Raw genomic sequence first — 12115 nt, forward strand, 5'->3', positions numbered from 1 at the left:
GCGCCTCCCGCGGGCCGGCGTGACGGGCGGGGAGAGCTCGGGCACCCCCGCGCCCCGGGCAGCCGCGCGGCGCCACCGCCAAGGGCGGGGATCCGGGGAGGCTCGCGCCGCCGGCTCCAGGCGGCTCGGAGGAGACTTTCCCCGCCCTCCCCTCCGCCTCGGCCGCCCGCCCCGGCCCCCGGCGCGGGGTGCCGCCCCTCCCGGCCCGCGCGCGGCCAGGAGCAGCCCGGAGCCGCCGCGCCCTGCGCCCCGTGCGGGCGCCCCGCGCGCGGCCCCCGCTCGGCAGCCGGCTCGGCCCTAGCCGCGCGCAAACTTTTGCTCCAGTGCCGGGCGCTCCTCCCCGGCAGGTGAAGCCCCCGGGCGCCCGCGCAGTCACCAGGGTGAGGACCGAGGCCCCGCCTAGAGGGCGGGGGACCGGGGAGGCGGCCGGCTTTAAATGGGGGCCGTCCGGCGGCTCGGGAACAGTCTGCCGCGGGGGGAGCGCAGACCTCCATTCCCCGCGCCGAGGATCGGCTGGGGCCGCCGCCAGGCAAGGTGGCGTGAGGCGCTGGAGAGGTGCGGGCGGAGAGGGAGACCAGGGCCGGAGGCTCACGCCCTGAAGCCGGGAGGCCGGGGCTCGGGAGAGCGCGCGAGGGCACATGGGGTGCGCCCGGAGGTGCCTATGTTGCAGTGTGCGCAGTGAGGGCCGGCGGGGCAGAGAGGGTGCACGCAGCGTGTGATTTCCTGGTGCTGTGCTCGCAGGGTCAGCGAGTGTGCAGGCAGGAGTCGGTGGGTGTGCACGGCCGTTTCTGTGGGTGTGCAGGCAGGGTGAGAAGTGCCCGCCGGGTTTGAAGTATGCTCGCAGTGGGAGTGAGTTGTGCATGGCTGGGGAGGTTTCTGGGGGAGATGCACTGGGTTCGGTTAAGTGTGCTTGGCTGTTTCTGGAGGTGTGCATGGAGCCAAAGTGTGCACGCAAGATTCTGGGGGTGTGCACGGAGCCAAGGGATACACATAAGGTTCTGTGGGTGTGCGCCAGGGTTGGGGGTTCTGGGATGCCGGCTTCTGTGAGTGTGCGCCAAGGGTCAGCGAATGTGCAAGCTGGAGTGAAGGGGCAGTCTTGGTTTATGAGGGTGCCCCAGGGTGCGGGGCGTGCCCGCCCAGCCCGGACGGCTACGTGTGAGGGTGCGCGCGGGCGATGGTGCCCGCGCGGCGCCCGCCTGACCCGGGCTTTGCTCCCCTGACAGTTCGCCCCCGAGAGCGGTGGTGCCGCGGGCCGAGATGCTCCTCCGGGACTTGGTGCTGCGCCGGGGCTGCTGCTGGCCTTCACTGCTGCTGCACTGCGCGCTCCACCCTCTCTGGGGCTTCGTGCAGGTGAGCGGCGGGCGGCTGGCGGGCTGGAGGACCTTCTCCCGGGCAACTCTGGGCGGGGGGCCGGGGGGGGGGGGGGAAGGGGGGCGGTGGCACTTCACTCCCACGACCCTGGCTTCCTGCAGCCGCCCCTCCGATTGCTCCTGGGGAGAGCTTAGGACAAGAAAAGGTGCATGCCCTCCCACTCTCCCTACCCCTCCATACTCTGGCCCTGAAAAGATCTGGAAAAACTCTGGGGCAGGCCTCAGTCCTGGCCTAGCAAGGCTTGCAGGACAGCCGTGAAACAGAAAGGGCTTGGGAGTGCCCTCTCGATGGTAACATTCTGTTGCAGAAATGCAGGGAAAGAAACCTTAGAGCTTCTACAAACTCAAGAAGGAAATGATCCCAAGAATTATACATTCTTTATTTCCCACCAGAATCACTAGTAAACTTGTACTTAGCCTTCTTAAACTGGACTTAACCACAGCTGGGGCTGTGTTTCCTGGAGGCAGCGGAGTTGGGGATGTGGACAGGTTGTGGATGGGGCCCCTGGTGGAGATGTAGGAAGAAACTGTCCATCTGTAAGGATTGCCTGGGGCTGGAGCCTTCACCCTGGGCCCCCGAGACCCCGGGGCACGGGCCAGGGGGCCACCAGCTGGAGTGACTTCTGTCAGGCTCAGGGAGAGGGTCAGATGGCGTGGCCCCTGGTACCTTCCAGAATGTCCACGGTCAGTGGTACAGTGGAGTGGTGACGTGGACTTTGGTGTCAGCTCTGCGTTTTGAGCTCCAGTTCTGCCCCTCACCGGCTCAGGACTTCAGGTCATGCCTCTTGGGGCTTTGGTTTCTTGTTCCTCACTGTGCCCTTGTAAGTACTTGATGAGGTCAAGCAAGTAAAGATCGCCTCGCGCAGCCCCTGGACCATAATAAACCCTCAATGGTGGCTGTGACCGCCATTGTCGATACTAGTAATAGTCACGCTGCTCTTCCATCTGGATGGCCAGCTACTCTCTTGATCACGACAGAATCTGTTGGACGTTTTTGAATTTTCAGCGGTTCCACAGGCACGGGAGGACATTTTTACTGTTTTGAGCATCGACATCCCCAACTCGGGAGGTTTTGCGGCTTCATGTTCTTCTGGTGGCATGTTGGGGGTTGGGGATCTTTCAGATGGTTGCCCTGAGTAGGGGGCTATCAACCAAAGGAGAGGGGATAGGGTGAGACCACTTGCCGGTCTGCTGCAGTCCTTGAGCTGCCCTGCGCAATGGGGCCCCACTGGAAACCAGCTGTCTGTCCTGCTTGGATGGTGGCCTGGGTGACCACTGGGGAGCACCAGGAGCTCTCAGGCTGGAAGAAGCATGCTAGTTGAGCAGGTGGGTCGGCCAGCCACACCCCCCCCCCCAACCGCAGCCCCAGCCCCAGGCTCATCTTCTGTTCTGGCTTCTTTGGCTTCCCTCTGTCTCCCTCACGATTGTTTTCCTTCCGGAATTGACAGCTTTGTTTAATGTGTGAAACGGCAGCTATTAAACTCAGCTGTGCCTCCTCAGGATTCAGGATTTTATCACTTCTAAACACTTGGGCGGCTTGGGACCAGCTTGCCTCGTGCAACTTTTAGTTGAACCTCAGATGTGAAGTTCACTTGATTTTTCTATTCATCTGTTTACAGTTTTCCCTAACACTCCTAGAGAGCAACGTGCTGTTGTCAGCCTCCGAGGCTGGCATCTCTGTGGCGTGAACTAGCAGGATTCACACAGCAGACCCACTGCTTCCCCACCATCACCACCAAAAGAAATAATCTTGTGAACGCAGCTCAGTTTTTTAGCAATGTCCTTCAGCCAGGCAGCGCTCGTGCGTGCATGCGTGTGTGTGTGTGTGTGTGTGTGTGTGTGTGTTTCAGATGCTGTTACTCAATACAAGTCAATTTTTGTGAAAATCAATTAGAACAGGAGTCCTCCAGACAAGTAAAATGGGCAAAACGTTGGCAGGAGGCTCTGGAAAAATTAATCTACAATTGATAAGAGGCTGAGAAGCCAAGGGAAGAGGGGCTTTGAAATGGATGGATCTGGTTTTTAAGGAAAAGAGCTGACTCCGGGAGAAGCGAGGGAAGAAAAGAAAGATACAAGTGCATGAGGGCCATGTATTTCCCTCTAAGTGGAGAGATTGAAATCTGCCACATCATAGGAGTTTCTTGAATATAGAGAAAGAACTCAGAGCTATCCGTGCTTTCGTAAGCATTTTGCCAGAAGAATCCCCCAAAGTTGTAAACATGTGCAAGAGTGAGACCAACATATCAAAGAGTTGTAATTGATAGGATAATTGGTGAAGCAAGAGACCTGTGGTCCCCCACGAAGCACCAGGTTCCCACCTTGAAATCAGCCTGAAGCTCTGGCTGTCGCCCAGAGGATAAGAAACATAATCCTTAAAGTCGGATGACATTTTAATTGCCACAAGGTTGGTGGGGGCATTCCCTAGCCTCCCCCCTTTCTTCTTTAATATGTCTAGAATTGAGATTCTGAGCTTTTGTGATTTAGGTTCTTCTAAGTTCACTTCCAGATGATTCCTTTTTTTGCAAGCAAAGAGGATGACAGGCTGGCAAATTTATTAGGTGTGACAGGAGTGTGTCTCATCAAGTTACTGTGGTGCTGGCCTGTCTCCATACAAGATGCCAGAAGCCATCATCTTTGTGGGTGTCCTCCAGGGAGACAGGCTGTGACCCGGGCCAATGGGTCTCTGTGTGCTGAAGGGGGGCCACCAGCAATGCTGAGCTCCTCCTATGATCAGTCACTACAGCTTGGCTTATCTCGTCAGTAGCATCTATTGGGGGCACCTACTGTTTGCCAGGCCCTTTGTTAAGTGCAAGGGGGGAGTGGTCCCTGGCCTCGCGGCACTGACAGCCTGGTGCTGGAGAGGAAATGAAGCAATTATAGGCAAGAGAACTCAGCAGGAGCAGTCGGCTTGGGGACGAGACCTGGTGGGAGAGTCAGAGAAGGCTTGCAGAGGTAGTGCTGTGGCTGAAGTGTGAACAAGGACAAGAGAGGAGCAGGCTGCAGGCATGAATGAAGTGTCCAGGCAGAGGGAGTAGCCCCAAGGCCAGAGGAGAGAACGGGGCGTGGGAAGAACCCCGGGGAGGGAAGTCCCAGGTAAGGCCACTGTTGTAAGCCCCTAACATAATGCCTTACAGTTCGGACACGATCCCGAGGGCTATGGGAGCCGTTTTAAGGTTTTAAGCAAGAAATGACATAGTCTCTGGCTGGCATTTTAGAAATCTCGGTCCAGGCCCAGCAGAAAGATGGATTTGGGGCAGCAGGGGTGAGGCAAGGGGGCAAAGACGCTGGGGAGGGGAGGGTTGCCAGATTTAGGCAGGTAGAGATATAGGACATCCAGTTAAATTTGAATTTCAAATAAACGCCGCCTCGGGCTTTAGTGTAAGTATATCCCACCCAATAGTTAGGATATACTTATACTAAAAATGGTTGTTTCTCTAAAATTTAACAAGATGCCCTCTATTTTATCTCATAATCCTAGGTGAGAGGCAGGTGCTGCCCAGTGGAGATATGATGGTATCCTGGTTTAGGGTGGTAGCAGTGAGAATGGGCAGAAACTGATGGCTGCCGGGCCACAGTGGCAGGTACCAAATCCAGGTGACTGTGGGACCTACCTGCGCCTTAGCCCACTCTCCACGACAGTAGCACTGACAAGATTCTGGCCCCAGAACAATGCTGCAGAGCAGGGGCAGGAAGGCAGGGGACAGCAAAACTGGACGAAAAGTGGCCGCAGGAAGTCATGATGTCAGCTTCTGTTCTGCGGGCTTTAGGCAAGTCGTTGACCTCTCTGAGCCTCTGCCCCTGCTTCGTCAAGTCCAGCCAAGAGCAGGTGGCTTCAGGGAAAGTTCCTTCTCCCTGTGGGACTCCCCAAGATACAAACCAAGCAAGCCAGGCGTTGAGACGAGCTCTCAATGCTGAGGTCTCCTCTCGACTGGTCTAAATACAACACCGCCAATCCATAGAACCCCCAAGTGGACCCAGAGTTGGGGAGCAGAATAGATCCTGTGTTTCTCCACTGGTGGGCAGACCATCCCCCAACACATCTTTTCATTGTGTGCCAACTGAATGCAGGGCCCTGTGAAATCCTAGTAGGTTACTTAGCCTCGCTGGGCCTGTCCCACCCCCCCGCCCCCCATAAGCGTCAGTGGTAACGCTTGCCTCTCTCACTTACCAGCCGTGGTTCCCACACAGTAGGGCTCAGGAAGGCGTACTGGGTCAGGACTCGGGAAGCACAGACCCACCCGCCTGCCTGCCCCAAGATGCTCGAGGCTCAGTGCGGGGAGCAGACATTACAAAACAGGGGCAGAGTGCCCCAGAGATTACAGGGTGAGGCAGCAGCCCTGAGCAGGTGGATCCAATGGGGTTCCGGAGGTTGGCAAGGGGATCAAGGTCTGAGTAACCAAGTGTCAGTTAAGAGCGGCTCAGTGGCCACAGGCTTGCGCTGGACCAAACGCCAGTGAAGGACCCCAGGTGGGCCCCCCCAATCAGGGAGAAGGATAGACACCCCAAATCGGATTACTTCTGTGACGGTGACTGGTTAGGCAGATGTGCACACTCCCATTCCAGTGGGGCCATTATCCGACAGACGAAGGAACCATGGATTTTTTTTAAATGCCATGCGCTCCGTTGTTCCCTCCCCCTTCAGTCTTGAAACTTGGCCCCAGCTTCCCTGCTGATAATTTTATCACTTTAAACTCTCGTAACCATCGGTGCCCTTGTATCCTCTCACAAAAATGGGTCATCGAGTTGGGCCAGGTTAAGCAGACGTGCTCCTCTGGAACTCTTGCATAAATTGCCCCTCAGCGAGGGTCCTTGGTTTGGCCGTAGCATTGCTTGACGTTTGCACACTGGTAGAGTCCAGCAGAGAAGCGACCTCGGAGGCTATCGTTGGCAGAATGGAGCCTTCCAAGCAACACCCACCTCCCCCCCACCCCCCGACCTGGCCGTGGTCTTAGAAGGTCGGCACCAGGAGGAGGGTGGAACGGGAGGAGGGTGGCTCTATGACCACGGGGGAGCTGACAGGTGCACTGGTGGAGAAGCTGGTGGGGGTTACCACGTCTGCGCAGGGAGTTAGGCATTCCCGTCAACTAACTAGGAAAGACACCCCATCCGAGGATCTGCTCTTCCTGGTGGGAGGTGAGCTTGCCTTCGGAGTTTGAAACGCAGTCAGTGGCCCTTTAAGAACCCTAAAAGGTGGTGAGCAGCGGCTTCGGCTTCTCGGCCTCATACAGAGTAAGTTAGGGGCTGTAAATCAACCACCTCTTACTGCCATCACCCAGTGGTCATCACCCAGCCTGTTCAGAGCCGCCAAGTGTGAAGGGAGCATCGGAGCCCCAGGGACTCTCCCTGCCGGCCCAGGACACGCGTGTTGGAGGGACTGCATTGGCACCCAAAGGTGGTCTATAGCATGCCCTTCCCAACGGCAGACCGCAGGTGGCTAGCTGCAGAGAAACTGGGGTTCTGGGTTTCTACTCCCCCAAAAGGACAGCCGGAGAAGTTACTGGGGGCTTCACTGAGGTGGGGATGCCCACCAACTCTTTCCTTCATGCTTTTACATCCCCTTGTTCCCTGGGACAGGCACAGAACCCTAGGCTCGCAGGTTAGGGCACTCTGCCATGGGGAGGGAGGCTGACGGTGTGTCTAAGCCAGCAGTACACATGCGGGCTATACAGTAGAAGTCTAGCCTGGGAAAATTACACAAAATTTTGATTTAATCGGTCTTAGGAAAGGGTCAGGCATGAGTATTTTTTTAAAGCTGCCTGGGAGATTCTCATTTGCAGTCAGGGTTGGGAACTGCTGGTTGAGCCCAGCCCCAAGCTGGTTGACAGGTGAAGAACTAAAGACTGGTGTCGAAAAAACACCAGATCAGGAGTCGAGAGGCATGGATTCTGGGCCAGTTTTTAATATTCATTCATTCACCAAATATTTATTGGATGCCAGGGATTCCCTTAGTGGATGAAAATAAAAAGCTGGGCCCCTACCCCTACAGAGCATCTAGTCCAATGGTGAAGACAGGTAGGAATCAGATAATCACCCAAATGTAGATTTTTGCCCCACAGAGTACAGCCTGGTGCCAGGAGAGCCTATAAAAGGAGACCTGACCTGGTCAGAGGTGCTTCCCTGAGGAGCCGATAGCCAAGCTGAGTAATGGATCAAGTCAGAGAAAGGTGTGGGAGAACATTCTGGGACAGTGGAGCAGTATACGTAAAGGGGGGTGGGGGGGTGGCCAGGGCCCAGGGACTAGAAGAAGGGTGTTGGGAGCAGAGCAGAAGCTGAGAGCGTGGCGTGAGGTGGGGCTGGGAACATCGTCAGGGGCCTCTGGAGCAGGGCCCTGTGGCCACGTGAGCTCCTGAGCTGTGGGCAGGTGCCCAGGGGTTGTTAGGAGGATGAGGAGGGTTTGGTCTGGTGTGTTTCCCACAAGACCACTCAGGCTGCCTTTGCTCACATGGCCGGTCTGGGTAAGGTTCCTCCCTCCAGATGGGGGGCACCTTGGCCCTGCGTGGACATAGGAAGGCTGTCAGGACCTGTGGGCAGAGAGAAGGGGCGGGCTTGGCCTTGTGCTGTAACAAGGAAGACTGCAGGAATGGTTGGCTCAGGTTACTGAGGAGGTAAAATCGGTATCCAGTCACTGCCCGGGTGTGGGAACCTCGGGCAGCCTGGGCCTCAGGTCCCTCATTTGTGCGCTAGGGAAATTCTAAGAGTTAACCATAAAATTCTTGTCTCCCTCTCAGTGGCCAGGTCACGGGCCACGGTCTCATAGCCTGTCCCTGGCAGAGTGAGGAATAAAACCTTGGTCTCTAAACCCACCAGGCCGGCCTCCCACAACACTGTTCCCTTCAAGCCACCCTGACTCCTGCCTTCCTCCCTCCGTGGCCTGGGGGAAGGATCCCGAGTTCCAGCCTGGCTGGGAGTGGGTGGGGCGGGCCCATTTCTGCTCCCTGCGGCCTCATGCTCTTCTCTTGGGCACCTGCCCGTTTCTGCAGGTGACGCATGGTGAGCCCCAGAAGTCCTGCTCCAAGGTGACCGACAGCTGTCAACACATCTGCCAGTGCCGCCCCCCTCCCTTGCTGCCCCCACCACCCCCGCCCCCACCACCTCCCCGACTCCTCTCCGCCCCAGGTAAGTAAAGGCTCACTCCGTTTCCGGGGTTCTCTTTGTGTTTTCCGGGCCCAGGAAGAACCCGTGAGCAGAGCAGAGGACAGCCTTGCTTCCTTTGTAATTTTCCACTGCCCAAGCAGGAGGGAAGCCAAGGCCCAACTTTTCCCTGCAGTCTGCAAAACGCCTTTCCCACAGAATGTTCCTGCGAGATGGAGGAGGCTGTTTCTCCATCGGTTAATCAGATAAAAGTCAATCTCCATTTGATGAGTGACTCGGCCTGGATTGTTCTGAAGGCCAGAGCTTGGAAGGGGGGCAGCCACTGGGCTGGCCATAAAGACCCCACGGGTCCACATGCTTTCACTTCTCTATTTTAATTCGCAAGTGAGGAGGCGACTGGTAACAAACCAAAGTGGAGGCTCTTACTGCCATTTGCAGCTAGTTCTGCTAGAAACCTCCCTTTCTCTGGTTTGCCTGGATTTCATCTACGAACAATTTGATTGCCTGGTCATTCGAACGAAGGAGGGTTTCTTTTCTTTTCTTTTTTAAGATTTTATTTATTTATTTATTTGAGAGACAGAATGAGGGAGAGAGAGAGCATGAGAGGGGGGAGGGTCAGAGGGAGAAGCAGACTCCCCGCCGAGCAGGGAGCCCGATGTGGGACTCGATCCTGGGACTCCAGGATCATGACCTGAGCTGAAGGCAGTCGCTTAACCAACTGAGCCACCCAGGCGCCCCAAAGGAGGGTTTCTTTAGCCACAAATGGCCTCATCCTGACTCGGAGGGGTTAAGTTTCCTGCTCACAATCGCTAGTCGAGAAGGTCTCTAACAAGAGATTCTGTATTTGGGATGGATCACTCCAGGGTCGGCGTATAACACTGCCTGTGATCATGCGTGGATCTACCTCATTAAACACATCTCCGTTGAATTATTTGGGGGCATACTGTAAATAACCTTGACAACGCTCATTCTCCAGTAGACTGTGTCTTCAGGCTCTCGGTGGCCAGACAGTGATGCGATGTTCTGGAGGATCTTTGCCGTTCAGATGCATTTCTGCGTTTTGTCTGCTAGGCCCTTACCTGTCTCCATTCGTGCGGACACCTGTGGCCCAGTGTTTCTCCGAGTGTGGGCCTCACCATCACTTGAGGCATTTCTTTTTTAATTTATCTGAGAGAGAGATCGCACACACATGAGAGAGTGTGGGGGGAGGGGCAGAGGGAGAGAGAGAATCCTCAAGCAGACTCCCCACTGAGTGCAGAGCCCAACATGCGGCCTGATCCCAGGACCCTGAGATCATGACCTGAGCCGAAACCAAGAGTCTGTCTGCTCAACCAACTGAGCCACCCAATCGCCCCGAGGCATTCGTTTTAAAGTGTAGCTTAGGACCCACTTCAAACCCACCGAGCCAGTGTTTGGGTGAGGCTTAGGAATTGGCATTACAAGTCCAAAGATGATCCAAATGCAAGTTAAAGTCAAGAAGCTTGGCCTGCTAGGCTGTCTGCTCCAGGCCTCTGCAGGACCCGGTAGCCCGGATGCTCACCTCTTCCTGTCTCCTGAGGGAATTCCTGAGCTGTGCCGTGGGGCCGAGCCTCAGGCACCTGCGTCTGGAGATCACTCCCCACCCCCTTCTCTTCCCGCTGTTTGGGCTCTGGGCCTTTGTGGTCCCCAGATATGCTTGCATCTGATGGGTCCACATCCCCCCCATGCTAACTGAGCTTCTGTGCCAGACACAGAGGTGAAAGACCATTCTGGTCTTCTGAGGTCTCTCAGCCTCAAAGGGAAGGCCTCTCAGCAATCCCTAAAAAGTGGCCCAAGAGAGCACAGGGGGGCCCTTGAGATCTTTGAGCAGTTGGGCCGCAGTAGACAGCAACATTCACCTGGGTCTTCAGGAATAAATAAGATTGTTCTAGGTTGAGAAGGAGGGTCTGAGGGAAGGACATTGGGCAGAAGGAACAGCGTGGGCAGAGGCTTGGAGGTCTGACTTTGTGAGCCTCATCATGGGAGCCAAAAGCCCTTCGGTGGGTTTGAAGGAGTGGTCAAGGGGCGGACCGTGAGGGTGTCGTGTGCCCAGCTGAGGAGATCACATTGCATCTTGTGAATCATTGTTTGCCAAACGTGATTCACCATCTCCGTATACGTCCTGTCATTTGCCTTAGTTTTTCTTTAAATAGACTCACTTTTGTGTTTATATAAATTAATTTCCAAAGAAACCTTTATATAACTACTGTCAATGAAAAACCACTATCATTTGCATACACAGAAAGTGACCATAAAAACAAATGCAACAAGCACAAAACAATATTTTGAAGTTCTAGCTTGTTGCGGAAGGTGCCCAGCTCAAGGCTTTCCCTCTTTTTGTTAAAAAGGGAGAGAAGCAAGTGGTAGAGATGTCGGAGCCCTAGTAGGACCATGGAGAGATTTTTCCCTATAAAGAAATCAGAAGGCTTGTAAGAGAGCCAGAGGGGACCGAAATTTCTTGTTCTGTCTCCGTGTGTTAGCGTGCTGGGTCCACGTGCCATCTGCAGGCAGCTCACTTACCTGCAGGGACACGCACCCCATGCTTTAGGAATCTGCCGTGGAGAGCAGCAAGCCCACAAAGGTGTGAATCGGGGAACTGGCATGATTCTCTATTGTCCTCTTCGGAAAGATCCATTTTCCTGACAATGTGGAGGGTGGCTTGGGGGTGAGCTGCTAGACTGGAGTCGAGTAGGGAACTCGTAAGAGACTTCAAGCCCCAGACCGCCCACGAGGGCCTGGAGCCAGGCTGGGAGCCGCAGAGACGGGGAGGCAGGCAGGGAGTGCCTTGTGTGGGGGGACAGGTGCCTCATGTTGGGTTTGGGGCCCGAGGGCTTCTGGGGCTGAGGAGAGCAGGTGTCACTTGGTTCTATGGCTGGGCTCCTTCAGTTACACAGAGCAGAGACGCATCTCGAAGCCGCTGAAGCCATACTAAAACCAGGGTGAGAGAAGTTAGTTTCTTGGCTCACGTGTCAGGATAGCCAGCAGCAGGCCTTGTATGATGATAGTACTGGATTTCTGTCTCTGTCGTTCTGTCTTCTGGTTTCCCCTGGGTTGTCCCTTCTCTGAGGCTGACCCAGTCCCTGAGGACCCCAGGCTCCCGGATTCCATCAACCTTACTGTCAGTAATCTTCCCACAAAGGGAGCTTCTCTTCCTGAATCCTTCAACTAAAGTCCTGGGGCTGACTTTCAGGGGACCAGCTTGGGTCACATGTCTGTCCTTGGGTCAGTGGTGGTCAGTCCTACAGGATGGAATGGGCTGACTGATCGGGCCTGGGCCATGTGACCTCCCTTAGCATTGACGCTCAGGGCCGGAGGTTAAAGGAGGGGATGGCTTTCCAAGGGAAGAGCCAGGTGGAGTGGGTAGAGAGGCGATAACCTCAGGATGAAGACATGGACACTGGGCAGGGATGGGAGAGAGGATGCCCCCCGGGGCCATGGCCTACCTGGGGGCATGTGAGGCAGATGAGACTAATGGCAGAGAAAATATTTTGTACATTCTTTCCGTCCTTGTTGAGCTCAGCCTAGCCCCCTGCACACAGGTAGTGCCCAATAAATGTCAGACAGAGACAGAGCCACAGCCACAACTTCAGCCTGTTCTCTAGTCCCCAAGGAATCGGCCTCTCCCAGCAGGCACA

At 55.6% G+C, this 12115-nt stretch overlaps 1 protein-coding gene across 4 annotated transcripts in view; it reads left to right on the forward strand.

Moving 5' to 3' along the window:
* The first annotated feature begins 476 nt into the window (after window positions 1–476).
* The window catches only part of PRIMA1 (proline rich membrane anchor 1), a 60027-nt gene continuing 48388 nt past the window's right edge, over window positions 477–12115 (forward strand). For 3 of the 4 annotated variants that reach the window (XR_003515522.1, XM_027568771.2, XM_027568773.1), the window contains exons 1-3: window positions 477–555; window positions 1224–1350; window positions 8351–8486. Coding sequence is in view for 3 of the 4 variants with exons in the window: in XM_027568771.2 (XP_027424572.1) it covers window positions 1258–1350; window positions 8351–8486 (229 nt within the window). In the remaining variant the exon portion in view is untranslated. The remainder of the gene's footprint in view (window positions 556–1223; window positions 1351–8350; window positions 8487–12115) is intronic. The other variant, XM_027568772.2, reaches the window with a different exon arrangement.

The sequence above is a fragment of the Zalophus californianus genome, chromosome 6 (genome assembly GCF_009762305.2).
Source record: "Zalophus californianus isolate mZalCal1 chromosome 6, mZalCal1.pri.v2, whole genome shotgun sequence".
Classification (NCBI taxonomy): domain Eukaryota; kingdom Metazoa; phylum Chordata; class Mammalia; order Carnivora; family Otariidae; genus Zalophus; species Zalophus californianus.